At 41.3% G+C, this 15427-nt stretch overlaps 1 protein-coding gene across 1 annotated transcript; it reads right to left on the bottom strand.

Moving 5' to 3' along the window:
* Nucleotides 1–1427: 1427 nt before the first annotated feature.
* Nucleotides 1428–7608, bottom strand: LOC103480341 (C-type mannose receptor 2-like). Its single transcript, XM_017310277.2, has 5 exons — nucleotides 5138–7608; nucleotides 4856–4930; nucleotides 4324–4698; nucleotides 3795–4133; nucleotides 1428–3585 (listed from the first exon to the last, which is right to left on the bottom strand). The coding sequence occupies exons 2-5, from the start codon at nucleotides 4887–4889 to the stop codon at nucleotides 3239–3241; spliced, it is 1095 nt and encodes a 364-aa protein (XP_017165766.2). The 5' UTR covers nucleotides 4890–4930; nucleotides 5138–7608; the 3' UTR covers nucleotides 1428–3238.
* Nucleotides 7609–15427: the final 7819 nt, after the last annotated feature.

Raw genomic sequence — 15427 nt, 5'->3', positions numbered from 1 at the left:
TCAGCTTGTTAGGGGGAGGATGCTGGTTGGTGAGTGTGCTAGAGTTCTCAAACACTCGCATCATCATTCCAAAGATGAAGGAAAACTCTGTGATGTCACAGCTGGAGTCATGCTTGTGGTATCATCAGCACTGTATGGAAAAAATGTGAGTCACAAAAAACCCCAAGCGGTTCTAGATCTGAACCGTACAGTATTCTGGGAGATGTAGGCGCAGGAGAGGCTTTAGCAACTCCACCTCATACTCTCTTTGGTTACCTAGCATCTTAGTCATTCTAAGGCAATTCTGGATCCAGAACCACACAGCATTCTGGGAGATGTAGGCAGAGGGAAGGCTTTAGCAGCTCTAGCTCTGTATCTCTTTGGTTACCTAGCAACAACCTGCTGAGTAACTTGCGCAGCAGTAGTTTCATGTTTGAAACTTTAAAGTTACTATCAGGTGATTTTAACAGGAAATCCAGGTGATGCAATACCTTTTTCAGTCGTGGAGAAAGTACTCGAAAAATGTACTTAAGTAAAAGTACAAATACACAGACAAAAATGTACTCAAGTAAAAGTAAAACTACCACATTACTTACTTAAGTAAAAATAAAAAAGTACTAGCTTTTAAAAATACTTAAGTATTAAAAGTAAAAGTACTTGCTGAATCGCTAATACAATATCATTAAGTGAACCGATGGTATTTAATTTTAATATATTAGAAATGTGCCATTTTAATGAACAATGCCACAGATAAAGCATGTTTTTATTGTGTTTACTCTGTAACATAGTCAACACCTCCACACAATAATTCAGCGCATGAGTGACAACTTTTTTTCATCGCAGATGCAACATGTCTCAGTCAGTACAGCTAGCTTTGATAGCATCACGTCCACGGAGCTTACCTTTCTTTAAGCTTTCCTTCCAAGTGACGCAAAAAGTTGGACGAAGTCTGTGAAAGCGAAGTGCTGCTGATTTTACATGTCGCCATATATTATGATTTATGCAGCGCTATTATATTACTGACGATTAGACAGACATCTTCTCCCGCTCAGAGGAAACCACTGCGCATGTCTAGGAGCTCCGCGTGCGAGTAAAGGTGGAGCCGATGGGTGACAACAGACACTAAGTCAAGTTATTGCTTGGATTTTACGGCATCATCTTAAGTCCCTGAATTTCACATTTTAACGGACAAAAAGCGCAACACGACTTGGATGTAACGAGTAACGCAACAGTTTTGTAGAAATGTAGTGAAGTAGAAAGTACAGATACTTACTACAAAATGTAGTGGAGTAAAAGTAGAAAGTATCCATTATTAAATCTACTTAAGTAAAGTACAGATACACGAAAAATGTACTTAAGAGTTTTGTTTCATTTTATTTTAGACAATTTTGTTCTTCATCTGTTTATTTATTTTCTCCTCACTAATAGATTATTACATTTATTTGTTTCCTCCACAGAACAGCTGGAACCAGCATTTCAAAGATCGTAGTATGGATATATGATACATATTTGCTAAATAAGCTTTTTTTTTTAGTAAAAGCTCTTAGGATTCTATGCTATTGAGACGAAGAGTCTTCTTATGTGCTGTGAAAGGAAAAGTGTACAACAAAATAAAACGTGTACTGGAAGTAAAAGGATTCAGGGAAAATTAATTTCCTTGATGTCAACCAGGAAGTTGTTTTTTCTTCTTGTAATAAAGGTAGATGCTGCTACACCAGGTTTTCTAAAGATCTTCAACAATGGTTGTAAATTTATATTCTACTTCCTGTTTTATTGTGTTGATTGCAATCTAAAGCATTTTTTGCTCTATATGAATTATGGTTTCAACCTATATTTCAAAAATTTACGAAGCTAAACAGCTAAAAAAACAGAAACAGAAACTTTCCGTAAGAAGGACAGGAATAAAAAAAAATACATCCAAACTATTTGGAATATTTCTGAGTTATTATCACGGGGTAATAAGTCATCTGACAGTTTGGATTGTGTCTCTTTTGAGTTGACAGTCTGAATGGTTAAAGGGATGTTTTCATGTGCAGTTCTATCTCAGACTTACACAAACAGACATAAACATGCAGTGAATAAATCGATTTTCAATTCCACACAGCATTCCATCATGCCCACTTTTGATGGACCTCACCATTGTAGAGGTCTGAACAACCACTAGATGGTGCTAAAAAACCTACATGTCCCATCAACAGTCCCCTTTTACTGTTTCAGAACAAGATGGCAGCTTCATCCAGAGGCAAAAGTTTCATAAACGTCAGCTTAACATAGTATTATGGCTAAAAATAAAATTCTGTCTTGACTAAACATGAGAGTCAGTGGTTTTCAATTCACCTGAACCTAATTTCTAACATGGATCTACTCAATTATTTGGTAGGTAAAATCAATCATACATCCATAGTAAGATGGTTTCATTTACAGCGACAGGAATATTAATGAATGAAATCCAACCTACATTTATATTATTATCGACACAAAGTAAAGTTATAAAGGTTCTTTATTCTTTGTCAAACAGAAGAAAGATATTTCGTAAAAAGCTAAACAAAACCCCCAAAATAAAACGCCCCATAAAATGTTCAGTGTATTCAAACCATCACACTGTAAGTGTGTGTGAATATTTATTTCACACACGTAAAAAAGCAATACTTATTTACATCCTCTAAAACATATTTTTGAAGTTTGGCCTATTTTTGCATACTAAAAGACAAAAAAATCCAGTATTTATTTATTTATTTGGGAAATACGTTTCTTGTGCTATTCAAACTTCATATCAAATCTATTATTCATATACATCTGCAGTGCTTTTTTTTAACTAAAGCCAACAATCAAATTCTGTTTTTGTGTTTTTCTTTATTTTAAACTATTAACACACTATTTTGTCGGAGTAAATTGTGAGTAACTGCCACAAATTAAACCTTCCATGTCTTCTACAAAAATGTGTGAAACCATCGAACCTGCAGTATGCACATTTTATTTAAAAAAATATGAATGTATGTATGTATAATGTATGTATATATTCTGTCTTGCATATATATATGCTTTTTCTTTACTATGACATGAGACAGCATAATGTGAGATGAATATTCTGTATAAAAAAACAAAAAACAACAACAACAACTCAAAACAACCAATCAAAGCCCGGAGGAGAGTCTTATTGATGTCAATCATTCATTCATGTGTACGTGCTGCCCCACATCTTATGTGTCAAAGGGTTTAGAATTTTAAATGTAATGTAGGCCAAATCCAAAGGCTGAGTTCAAACCTTGGAACAAAAAAAATTAAACTTCTCACTGTCATGTTTCTTCCTCCACAGATGTTCTCCTCCCGTCTCCATGGCTCCAGACATGTCACAGTCGTCCATCGGTTCACCTGAGGCCCAGTTCTTATATCTGACCACCTCATCACTGACCCAGAACCAGAAATCCAGAGTGCAGGTGTAACGCAGACCCATCCAGACATAATCAGTCGATGCCTTCCTGACTTTCTCCTGGATCCATCTCTGATCATCCATGTTGGTGATGGTGACCAGGTCATGGTGGTGACCTCTGCAGTAGTACAAGGCGTCCTCCCAGGTTTTATTTTCTTTGATCAGGGTCACTTCATCTAAACAAAGAAGCAACAAACGCACTAAATTATTCAAATCATTTCTCAAAACCTGAGCAACATGACCTAAATGTTTGTGGTAAAAGTGTCATTGGGAGGATTTTTTAAATATATTTCATATATGAAAAAAATGATAAACATTAAAATCAGGCTTTTTCTTTTCTACCTAGAACTTTATTGACAACATATCTTTAAGATTAAAAGCTCACCATCATAACAGATGAAGGGTTTTCTTTCAGCACAGTTGTCATTCTTCCATCTGCCTCCATCATCAGTCATGGCACATTGATCACTGATGGATTCTGGATTGTTAAAGTCTTTATTCCAGTGTCTGAAAGAGAAACTGCTTCCATCTGACCACCTCCAGGTGTCTCTGAACAGACCAATGTATGGTTGATCATTGGAGTTCATCAATTTCTTCACTTCTTCATCCTGTAGTTGTTTCGTTCCACTGATCAGGTCTGTGTGTTTATCTCTGCAGTAACTCTGAGCTTCCTGCCAGGTCTTCTCCTCTTTAATCAAGTGGTATTTAGGGTTTCTATCATTTTCTGTGACATGAACAGACAAATGTTAATCTCCATTTATATTTTTCTTTAAGTTAAACATTAAATTAGGTTCACTGGGAGATGAATTAAGTGAATTTAATATTTTTATTCATACGGGGGGATTCCCTAGCAAGATCCCTGTGTAACGTTTCGTTAAATACTTTAGGTAGGGTTAAAGTATTTAAATACTCACCATCATAGCAGAGAAAATATTTTTTATTCTTGCATCTTTGGTCTATCCAATTGAGATTTTGACTGAGAATCACACAGTTCTTATATTCATCATTTGGTTCTCCTTCATTCCACTTGGTCTCACTTTCATTGAACTCCACTCCAGGCAGAGACCAGTACCATGTTCTGGTACCATGTGTTTGATCGTACAGACCAATCCAAGCTTCCTTCTTATCTCCAGCTGAGATGTTGATGAGTCTCTCCATGTCCTTCATGTTAGTCACTGTGACCAGGTCAGCGTGATTCTTTCTGCAGTACCGCTGAGCTTCAGTCCAGTTCTTATTCTGTTTAATATAGAGATACTCAAAGAGCTGACAGTCCATGAAGGAACACTGACCTATAAACATAAACCATGTCCGTATTAGATTTTCATCAACACAAAACATGGGCTACAACTTGTAATAAAATATAACTGTTTTCATTAAAGTTTCTGTGTGATAACTCAGAGGTAACTCTATTTCCTCATAGTCTAGTTGTGTTTCAGATCAACTTACCCATCAGGAAGAGCAGAATCAGACTCCACTGCATCTTTGCTGTCAGATGAATTATTTTCCTCCAGCAGTTTGTCTCTGTTGGATGAAGAACATTTAAACAGTGAAAAGCTGCAGCTCTCCCTCCACTGGACAGAGAAACAATGAGAGCAGAGAGACCAAGATGGACAGAGAGACAGAAAGGTCGAAAAATATTGCACAATGTCTTCTGAACTAAAAAAATGCTGCCATGTTAAAAAAAGAATTAAGACTTGGCTAGACAAGACTGACAGGCTTTAAACTTACATCTCTTTCCTTTTTCCCCTCAGGGAATGTGTTGCTCTTCTCTTGATGCTCTGCTGCTGAAAACTGTCCCAGCTAAACTGTTGGTCTCTAAACAGCAGCTGAATTTGAACATTTTGTTATTTAAATATTCAAAACAGGGAAGAAACATTTTTTCACAAGGAAACCCTCAAAAAGCCAAAAAGAGGAGGAAGAAAAAAAATTAATAAGTTTAGCCATCCTCCATAGCGTGCCAACATTAACAGGCAAACTGTGACAGCCTTATTCAGCATCGCGTGCTGCATGGATTATAACATTGCTGCGTGTAGCTTATACCTTACAGTTATTATTTGCCTTTCTAATTAAATTTGTGACAGACGGCTCACAGAGCAAACTGATCAAAGTGTGAGAAAAGCAGCTCCAGTGTGAAAGCTGCTCTTTGTTCACCAGCTTTGAAGCTCATATCGGGTGATTTTAACAGGAAATCCAGAGAAATGAGACACGACACCTTTTTTTTAAAAATCCAGGTTTCATACAACAAATTTTGTTTCATTTCAGTTTAACCCACTTTTTAATTCATCTGCTAACATTACGTAGTTATTTTTTTTCCTCATTGATAGATGAATACAATTATTCTGTTTGTTAAATATGAATGTGTTTTTTGTTTGGCACCAGTTTCTCAAAGATGATAGTGGATTTATGATACATCTTTGCTAAATAAGCTTTTGTTTACTGATAAAGTTACGATTCTGTGTTGTATCAGGAGACCTGGAGGGTCTGCTGTGGTCACATGGAGGGGCGTGGTCACATGGAGGGGCGTGGTCACATGGAGGGGCGTGGTCACCAGGTGTCGGTAAAAGTCTGGTGCTGTTCGGGATCTCAGGATCCTCTGCGGGACCCTGAAGTCCCCTGGGACCGCACTATTAACAGTTCCCAGAGTCCGAACTCACACTTTTGGTGAGGCTTCTTTACAATATTGTGGCCTCCGTTTGTGGAACGGTCTGCCAGAGAACCTAAGGGCTGCAGAAAACGTTGCTGTCTTTAAGAGCAGCTCAAGACTCGACTTTTAACTGTATTTACTGAATTGAATCACTACTTAGTCTGAGCATTTTCTATGCAGTGGTGTGTTTTTACATGTGGGGTTTGGGGTGGGGTAATTGCTTGTATTGATATGTACAGAAATTTGAGCTGCTTTTAGTGTGAAGGATGCTTTATAAATAAATAGAGGCACCAATGAGGGTATGGCACCAAAACCATTTGATTGACAGCTGACCAAATTAATTAGCTAGTCATTTATGTCACTGGTAACTCCAAACAACATTTAGCTGCAGACCGGAGGACTTTAATTATGAGTTTAATCAGCAGCATCGGTAGGAACACGTGCGACAAGTTGAGCAGGAGAATGACCGTGAATTAGCAGCACTGCTAGCAGCTAGCCGCTCTGAAATACGGACAGTGATAAAGACAGAAACAGTGCAGCTGTGATCAGCGTTCTGACAGAGCTGCAGTTTTGGACACGCAGTGTGAAACATCAAAACTACATAGTATTAACTTGTGATATTAATTTAACTTTTCCTTTGGACTAAATAAATAAATAAGGATCACGTCTGGTTATTGGTTTACATCTTTTGACTGCATTACCTAAATCTAAAAGGTTGCATATTTCAAAAAAATAAAGTGTTAGAATGCAATTATAATGAAATAATCAGCTGATTTCAGCCTTTATCATGTTTGGGCCAGCAATGAGTTCCTATAGGACAAAATGAAATATCTGAGTTTATTTGAGGCCATCAGAATCACAACCTTGAGGTTCTCCTTTGTTTAGTGTTGCTGCAAAAATCAGCTCAGAGTTGACCTCAGCTGCAGCACGCTCATTTACCGCCCAAAGTAATGAGGAACAGAGCGGATAATGGAAAAGCTCACTACCTAGACTACAACCGAACCGCACGTTAACCAGTTAGTTTACGACATGCCAGTGGAAAAGCACCTTTAGCAGGCTAGCATATGCACAATGCATAAAAATCTGCGAAGCAGCGATACCGTGAAAAGTGAACCGCGTTACAGCGAGGGTTCACTGTATATGACATAATTTATAAAAAGCAACTGAGTAATTTGTAGAATGGCTGTATATTTGAGTTTTTCTGGGTGAATCTGGGACGTCATTCTCATGCTTGGCCTCATAATGCCTCAGCATTGAAAAGGTGGATTTATTTAAAAAAGACAGTTTAGTTAAACATATGCGGCACTTAGCCTGCAGAACATAATATAAAAGTAAACTAAAAGTCAGTTTCAGCTGAATTTGGGTTCAGATAGATTAAGTAGAAACTGACAAGAAACGACAAAAATGAAAACAAATTTATTTTCCAGTATAAGATCAAAATGGTCCCACACTGAGGAAACATTTCCTTTGAAGCTGCTCCATAGATGACAATGTAAAAAATCAAGAATTTGTTTGGCAAATGCTTTTGACAGATTCGCTTACTTATAAACACAGTTTGGCATCCAGTGTCATTTCGAAACAGTTCCTGTATTGGTCACGTGACTTGCTGAAACCAATACGCGCACCGACACGGTCCGTGGGCTTGATGCATGCCCCGGCGCGTCGGTGTTGCTGGACCCATCACTATGTATTACTATTCATGTATTTTACCGAATTCAAAGTACCGGCCATTTTTTTCAAGTCAAACTGAACTGGGCGCGTGAAAGCTAACCGTTCATGGCGTCATGCTACTTATGTCTAAATCCTGCTTTTTAAAAATATCAAGCTGCAGTTGTCTTATTTGATAACATGATTTGATGTCCCGTTTGTTAACATAAAACCAGGTGGCCATTTAACTTCGGTAAATATACTTTCAATGTCAAGTTTGGGGTTTTAGAATATGGGAAATGTCGCGGGTGCGGAGTATGGTGGGGTCGAACCACGAATGAACGTAAACTTGGGGGGACCGGGAGAGACGGACGAACGTAATGTGGGGGCGGAGGGAAACCGTTAGACCAGGGAACGACGGTAAGACTGGGGTGGCGACGGCTCGTGTTTCAGTCAGCGTTAAATTTGTTGCATGTTCGGTTCTCTAATCAGGCATGTTGAGATTAGGTTATGTTGATAAACTGTTACAATGGGTCAGAAGCTTCTTGTCTCATATAAATTGTAAGTTAGTGGATTGTACATACAGATAGTTAATTTTCATATGTCTGAAATAGGAACAAACATCACTGAGAGTAAATAAAAGTGACGTTTGCAAAAAAAAAAATATTCTAATTGGGAGTTTTTACTGAAATGCCTACTTGCAAACTCATTATTGGTTATTGTAGCTTAGCTTAAAACTATATAAATAGTACTGTTCTAAATTTGTTGTCGGAACAAATTATTTCATTTTATTATAAAAATTAAAAATAAAAAAAAACTAATTGATTTAATTACTGTAAGACTTGCATGTTTTGGTGTTTATATTTCTTTCTCCTTATATGGTTATTTTGTTTCCTCTCCTCAACAGCTGCATCCAGACACTCCTGAACTTTTCCTGGAAAGCAACTATCCATCCATCCATCCATTTTCTTTCACCCTTGTCCCTCAGTGGGGTCGGGAGGTGCTTGTGCCCATCTCCAGCTAGAATTCCGGGCGAGAGGCAGGGTCACCCTGGACAGGTTGCCAGTCTGTCGCAGGGCAACACAGAGACACATAGGGCACACACACACTCACACCTAGGAACAATTTGGAGAGGCCAATTAACCTAACAGTCATGTTTTTGGACTGTGGGAGGAAACCGGAGTACCCGGAGAAAACCCACGCATGCACAGGGAGAACATGCAAACTCCATGCAGAAAGACCGGGCCGGGAATCGAACCCAGAACCTTCTTGCTGCAAGGCAACAGCTCTACCAACTGCGCCACTGTGCAGCCGGAAAGCAACTAGGCATCTTTAAAATAGGTGTGTACATTTGTTTTTGTTTTACTCAACCTGTTAAACCTTTAGTTTAAATTAAGAAGTAGGTGTTTTCTACAATAACATAGGCATAATGTTTTGTTAAGTGTCTTTCTAATAATATCTAATGCAGCACTATGTAAGTTATGATACATTTTTTTTACATATATGTTGAAACTGTCACTGTGGTGCTGCTCATCCCACTTCTCCCTGATCTCTTGCATTTGGCTACGCTGCAGCTAACGGAACCTCTCATGAATGTTAAGGCTAGTTAGCATGGACACCGATGACAGTGGATAAACGGTTTTCCTGTAATGTTAAGTTGATTGACAGCATGAAGAGGTTGATTGACAGCGCTAAGACTATCCTCCTGTCTCTGATTGGTTGGTTTTGGTTGGGAGTGATGGATTTCTTCAGATGGAAATAGTAGCTCAGGGGAAGTGGAGTTTTTATTTTCGCGAAGTATACATCTCGTGACATAAAATCATGACATGGTGACTTTCTTTTAACAAATATGCAAAAATCAGTGTATGTTTTTATTTTCTAAAGAAAATATTTGTGTATTGTGTATGTTAGGGGTGCACCAATAAATCTTCCCCAAATCCTTAATTTTGACGATTGGTGATCCGCCAATACATGTGAAAGTGATTTCATCCACTGATCTTATCTACCTCAGCAAAGATCTAAAAATCAACCGCTTTCCTCTCCTGTTAGAGACGTTTGACTGATAGACCAGCCTACCAGCTCATGTCTCCATGTTTGCAGTTATCAATAGTCACCCCACTGTTACCAACCCACTGACGTTTTCTGCATTTAGCAATATTCAGACAAGACGATCAGTATCGGCCAAAATCAGAATTGACAAGTCAGATTTTTAAAGATTGGCCAGAAATCTGCAATTGACACACTCCTAGTGTAGATTTTTTTATCAAAATTACTCAATGTTGTTGTTTGTGAAAGAGGTATAAGCAATTGGTGAGACGCTGATGAGCAAGGTGATGTGCTGCTGTAATGTAATTTAGAAGCGTTTTGTAAAAAGTATGTTTATAACATGAAGTGTTTCTGTGTTAAACTTGAGTATCCATTCTCTTTGTTTATAGATTTTCTGGGCTCAAACCCTGAATGAGGTCGACTCACACGATGCAGACGAAGGTGAAGAAGCAGCTTTGCATTCCAACCAGATGGTTCAAGTCCCTTAATGAACTGAATGACTGGGAATCCATGGAAAATATGAGCCTTTTGAAGTTTAAACATGATGGATCATCTCATCAAACCTGGTGCACCAAGAACCTTTGCGAAGCACAAGAACTGGTCAGACAACATTTCAAGCTCTTGGTAACTGGACCTAAGAGTTGGATTAACCTTTTTTTTGCAGAACATAAACATAAAATGGACTGTTTTGTTTTATGTTCACAGCGACTAGAGGTAATGAGAGCACACACTCATGAATCCAGTGTCTTCCACTGTCGTTGGCATTAGGCTGGCTTTATGTAGCATTTGATTTTTAACTAAATATTTATACCTGTATTTCATTTATTTTGAAGCATGTTGGTCCTGTTTACAGCTATGATTTTCATGTTCCAAAGCAATTTTTTGTATGTTCCATCTTATAGTAATTAACAAAACTGTTTGACTACAAAGACTAGTCAAGATTGCTTTACATTTAATTTATACGTTGAAATTTGTATAGTAAAATGCAATAAATTAGTTGTGATGTGCAGAAGATAAACATTAGCAAGCTCAAGAATATGTTTAACTCTTAATATATTATAGCAAAGGTTAGTTATAAATACTAGATGACGTCAATTTATGGTCTTAAATTGCTAAATAAAGTCTGCAAATTGATTGTAGAATGGTTTCATTTTTACATCACTTTGCATGATGAGCTACTTTCAATGTAAGTGTTTTGTGTTCAACAACTACATTTACTTAGAATTTAGTTTTGTTTCAATTTAGTTTTGTTTCAAAATTATGTTAAGAATATCCATCCATCTTCCTGCACCCTTGTCCCTCAGTGGGGTCGGGAGGGTTGCTAGTGCCCATCTCCAGCTAACGTTCCGGGCGAGAGGCGGGGTACACCCTGAACAGGTTGCCAGTCTGTCGCAGGGCAACACAGAGACACACAGGACAAACAACCATGCACACACACACTCACACCTAGGGGCAATTTGGAAATGCCAATTAACCTGACAGTCATGTTTTTGGACTGTGGGAGGAAACCGGAGTACCCGGAGAAAACCCACGCATACACAGGGAGAACATGCAAACTCCATGCAGAAAGACCGTCTGTCCAGCCCCCCCCAGCACTCAACAGTACGCTAGACTGGCCCCACCCTCTTCGACCCCTCACACTTCTAGTGGTACACTAGACCCCTCAATGTCTCTCCTTCGCTCCCTCCTTCTTTGCTTCCCTCACCCCCCACCCCTCTAACGATACGTCAGCCCCCCATCTTCTCTCCTTCTTCTTCGAACCCCTTCTAATTATACTCTAGCCCCCAGTCCGCAGATTAACGTCTCTCCTTCGCCCTCTCCTTCTACAGCCAGACCTCCTCCCCCTTCTTGCAATACTCCGTCCGGCCCCCCCAGCACTCAATGGTACACTAGCCCCCCTCAATGTCTCTCCTTCGCCCCCCTCCTTTTTCACTTCCCCCACCCGTCACCCCTCTAACGATATGTCAGCCCCCCACCTTCTCTCCTTCTTCTTCGAACCCCTTCGAACGTACTCTAGCTCCCCAGTCCGCCACCGTTCCCTCAGCCCCCCATTCTAACTCTTCGGTACACTCTTCCCACCTTGTTCTGACTGTAACAGCAGATGACTAAAGGTTTCCAGTTTTCTCAGATTGAAAACTTGTAAGCACTCTTAAGGCCATAATCATCCACACCCTCAAGTTGTGAAGTTCTGCTGAAGAAACGCATCCAGTTTTGACACTTCTGACAGGCGGGTCCAGACTCGGAGGCGTGTCCAGACTTGGAGGCGGGTCCTGTTTTGGAGGCGGGTCCTGTCTCGGAGGCGGGTCCTCACTCGGAAGCGGGTCCCGTCTGGGAGGCGGGTCCGGTCTCGGAGGCGGGTCCAGACTCGGAGGCGTGTCCAGACTTGGACGCGGGTCCTGTCTCTGAGGCGGGTCCAGAATCTGAGGCGGGTCCAGAATCTGAGGCAGGTCCAGACTCTGAGGCGGGTCCTGTCTCAGAGGCGGGTCCTGTCTCGGAGGTGGGTCCACACTCGGAGGTGGGTCCCATCTCGGAGGCGGCTCCCATCTCCGAGGCGGGTCCCGTCTCAGAGGAGGGTCCCGTCTCAGAGGAGGGTCCACACTCGGAGGCGGGTCCACACTCGGAGGCGGGTCCAGTCTCGGAGGCGGGTCCTTTCTCGGAGGCGGGTCCTGTCTCAGAGGCGGGTCCTTTCTCGGAGGCGGGTCCTGTCTCAGTGGCGGGTCCTGTCTCAGAGGCGGATCCAGACTCGGAGGCCGGTCCTGTCTTGGAGGCGGGTCCTTTCTCGGAGGCCGGTCCTGTCTCGGAGGCGGATCCAGACTCGGGTCCTGTCTCAGAGGCGGGTCCTGTCTCGGAGGCGGGTGCTGTCTCGGAGGCGGATCTTTTCTCAGAGGCGGGTCCTGTCTCGGAGGCGGGTCCTTTCTCGGAGGCCGGTCCTGTCTCGGAGGCGGGTCCTGTCTCGGAGACGGATCCAGACTCGGAGACGGGTTCTGTCTCGGAGGTGGGTCCTGTCTCGGAGGCGGGTCCTGTCTCGGAGGCGGGTCCTTTCTCGGAGGCGGGTCCTGTCTCGGAGGCGGGTCCTGTCTCGGAGGCGGATCCAGACTCGGAGGCGGGTCCAGACTCAGAGCTGGGTCCTATCTTGGAGCCGGGTCCTGTCTTGGAGGCGGTTCCTGACTCGGAGCCCGGCCCTAACTCCTCCGAGTCAGTACCGACCTCTGAGCAAACCAAACTTTGAGGCCCAACTAAGCGTGGACTAAACACAGCGTTCGGTCCACTCTTGGTGGGTTCTTGCCTCTCTTCTTCCTCTGAAGCGTCTCCACAACACGCAGCCTTTTTGATGTGCCCCCATGCCTTTTGCAGAACGGTGTCTCGGAGAATGATTTTCCGCGGTCGTGCCAGGGTTCTTCTGAAGCATTGGACAACCTTATAAATAACGATTGGGTTGTCGCTTTTGATCAACTTGAAGAGCAGTTCTCTAACTGCATCTTCATTGCCCCAGAGAAGTTGCAAGATGTCTCTGCAGATTTTTTTTTCCATTTTCTCAAAAAAGACGAAATCTATGTCCTTTACTTCTTTCCAGATTTTTGGAGCAAGCTTTCTCTGGACAGGTTCGGTGTGCTTCCTTTTGTAATGCCCATAGGTAGATCTGTAACTGGACTTATAAATCATTCTCCAAAGAATATTTTCCACCATAACTCTCCGTTCGTCTTCGGTTCCTCGTCTGAAACCCATCCTGTTTGCGTCCCTCAAAAACTGTTCAGGGTCCATGGCTGCCTGAGTATAATCCTCACTCAGGCAGTTTTCATCTGCGTACAAGTCTTCAGTAGGAAAAAATGTCTTTCTGAACTTTCTTTTTGTAGACGCTAACATTTTCTCTTTAGGAACAGGATTCTCCAGGTGCTTTTTGAATTTCTCCACAATTACTTGGTGTCCTTCTGGGTAATCAAGGAGTGCGATTAAATGCAGTTCACTGGCAAAGTGGAATGCATCTCTCGCAATACTCTGGAAAATCCTTTCTCCTAGCTCCTCTGACACCTCGGAGAGTACGTCCACGTTTAATTCTCCAGTTTTTCTCAAAAGCAAGATCAAAATTTTGCTGTGTTGTTCCTGAAAGATTTGTCTGACAAGATGCAGAGTTGGTCCATCTGCAGCCTTTTCAATCACTTCCCACAGAAGTTCACTGAGAAAGTTTCTCTTCTTGTAATTTGGGCTTCTTTGACCAGGGTGAACTTTGTTGGACAATGTTTTTTTCACTTTTGTCCAAAAAGAGACCTTAGGCCTTACATCCATTTCTCTCTGTGGGCTTTCGTCGTTCATCTTTATGGAGCTGAGCTAAAACGTCCAAATGAATCTTGTGCTGACTGACTTAACTGATTTGTGTTAACTGATCAGAGAATTAACTGATCAGTTGGTGATGTCATGGCCTCTATGACATCACAAAGTCAACCTTGGAAGGCTCTCATGACACAGACATCATTTGAAGTCATGCTGATGACATCATTGTCAGCAGCATGGCAACTGTTGCTAGGGCTAATAAAAGCACACAGTGAGCATGCACTATAAAAAAAATAGAATCTGTGGGCACTAAATGCATTATTCTCTCAAGTCTGAACTGGCAGTAATTTGCGCAGCACAACAGGACGGTCAGGGAACCATTGGCCCCTCCACTTTACCGCCCTACCCATTTTTATTTGGGTTCCCTCTCCTAACAGGCGTAGGGCAAAGTGTCAATGGAACCGCTATATGACCTGGTTGTTTTCTATATTAAAAATGTAACATATAAAAGCTGTTAAATTACGGGAAAAAATCTGTTAAATTACGGGAAAAATTCTGCTGGAAATTCCGTAAAAAACAGAAAATGTACTGGCAGAAAATTACCAGTACATTTTCCTGTTTTTTTACGGATTTTTTTTTACTGTGTAAGCATAATGGTTAGGTTTTTAACGAGGCTCCCTAAGTGTAAGGCAGAAGAAGAAGCATCGCAATATATGCTAACAAACCAGCTTTCTTCAAAGCCAAAGAGTAGAAAATATGACAAAGCATATCTTTCCTTTGGCTTCACCTGTACAACGGTGGGTAATGAGGAGAGACCACAGTGTGTTGTCTGTCTTAAAGTGCTAGCTTGTGACAATCTGAAGCCCAACAAGCTAAGACGCCACTTGGAGACGGTACATCCAGAGCACAAAGACAAGTCAGTTGACTTTTTCAGACAAAAACTCACAAACTGCTGTGCTCAGCAATCTCTCTTTACGAAAGCTGCATTCGTGTTGACAAATGCTCAGCTCACTTCATATAAAGTTGCCTACCGAGTTGCACAGTGTAAAAAGCCCCACACGGTTGCAGAGGAACTAATTCTTCCCTGCGCTATGCACATGGTTTCAACGATGACTCAGCAGCCATGGAGCTGTTGATGTTTTGCCCCATTTTGCACAGAGGCTTTTTGTTGCAACCTGAAATGTGAAATAAACTTCAGTGGAGTTTGAAAACAAACTATGTGTGTAGGTTTATGTCTGGTTGAACGATGTGTGTGCCCAGTTGATTTTTTTTTCTTTTTTGGGGGGTGGGAGGGGTTTATTGTAATCCATAGGGGGCCAGAAGAAAATCTTTGGGAACCACTGGGTTAGCCTGTTACAGTACATCTGCTCTGCTTCAGGAATGATTTAATTTGAACAGCAATGTTAAACTCT

The sequence above is a fragment of the Poecilia reticulata genome, chromosome 18 (assembly GCF_904066995.2).
Source record: "Poecilia reticulata chromosome 18, P_reticulata-male-v2, whole genome shotgun sequence".
In the NCBI taxonomy this organism is placed as follows: domain Eukaryota; kingdom Metazoa; phylum Chordata; class Actinopteri; order Cyprinodontiformes; family Poeciliidae; genus Poecilia; species Poecilia reticulata.
This window is presented reverse-complemented; position numbering and strand designations above follow the sequence as displayed.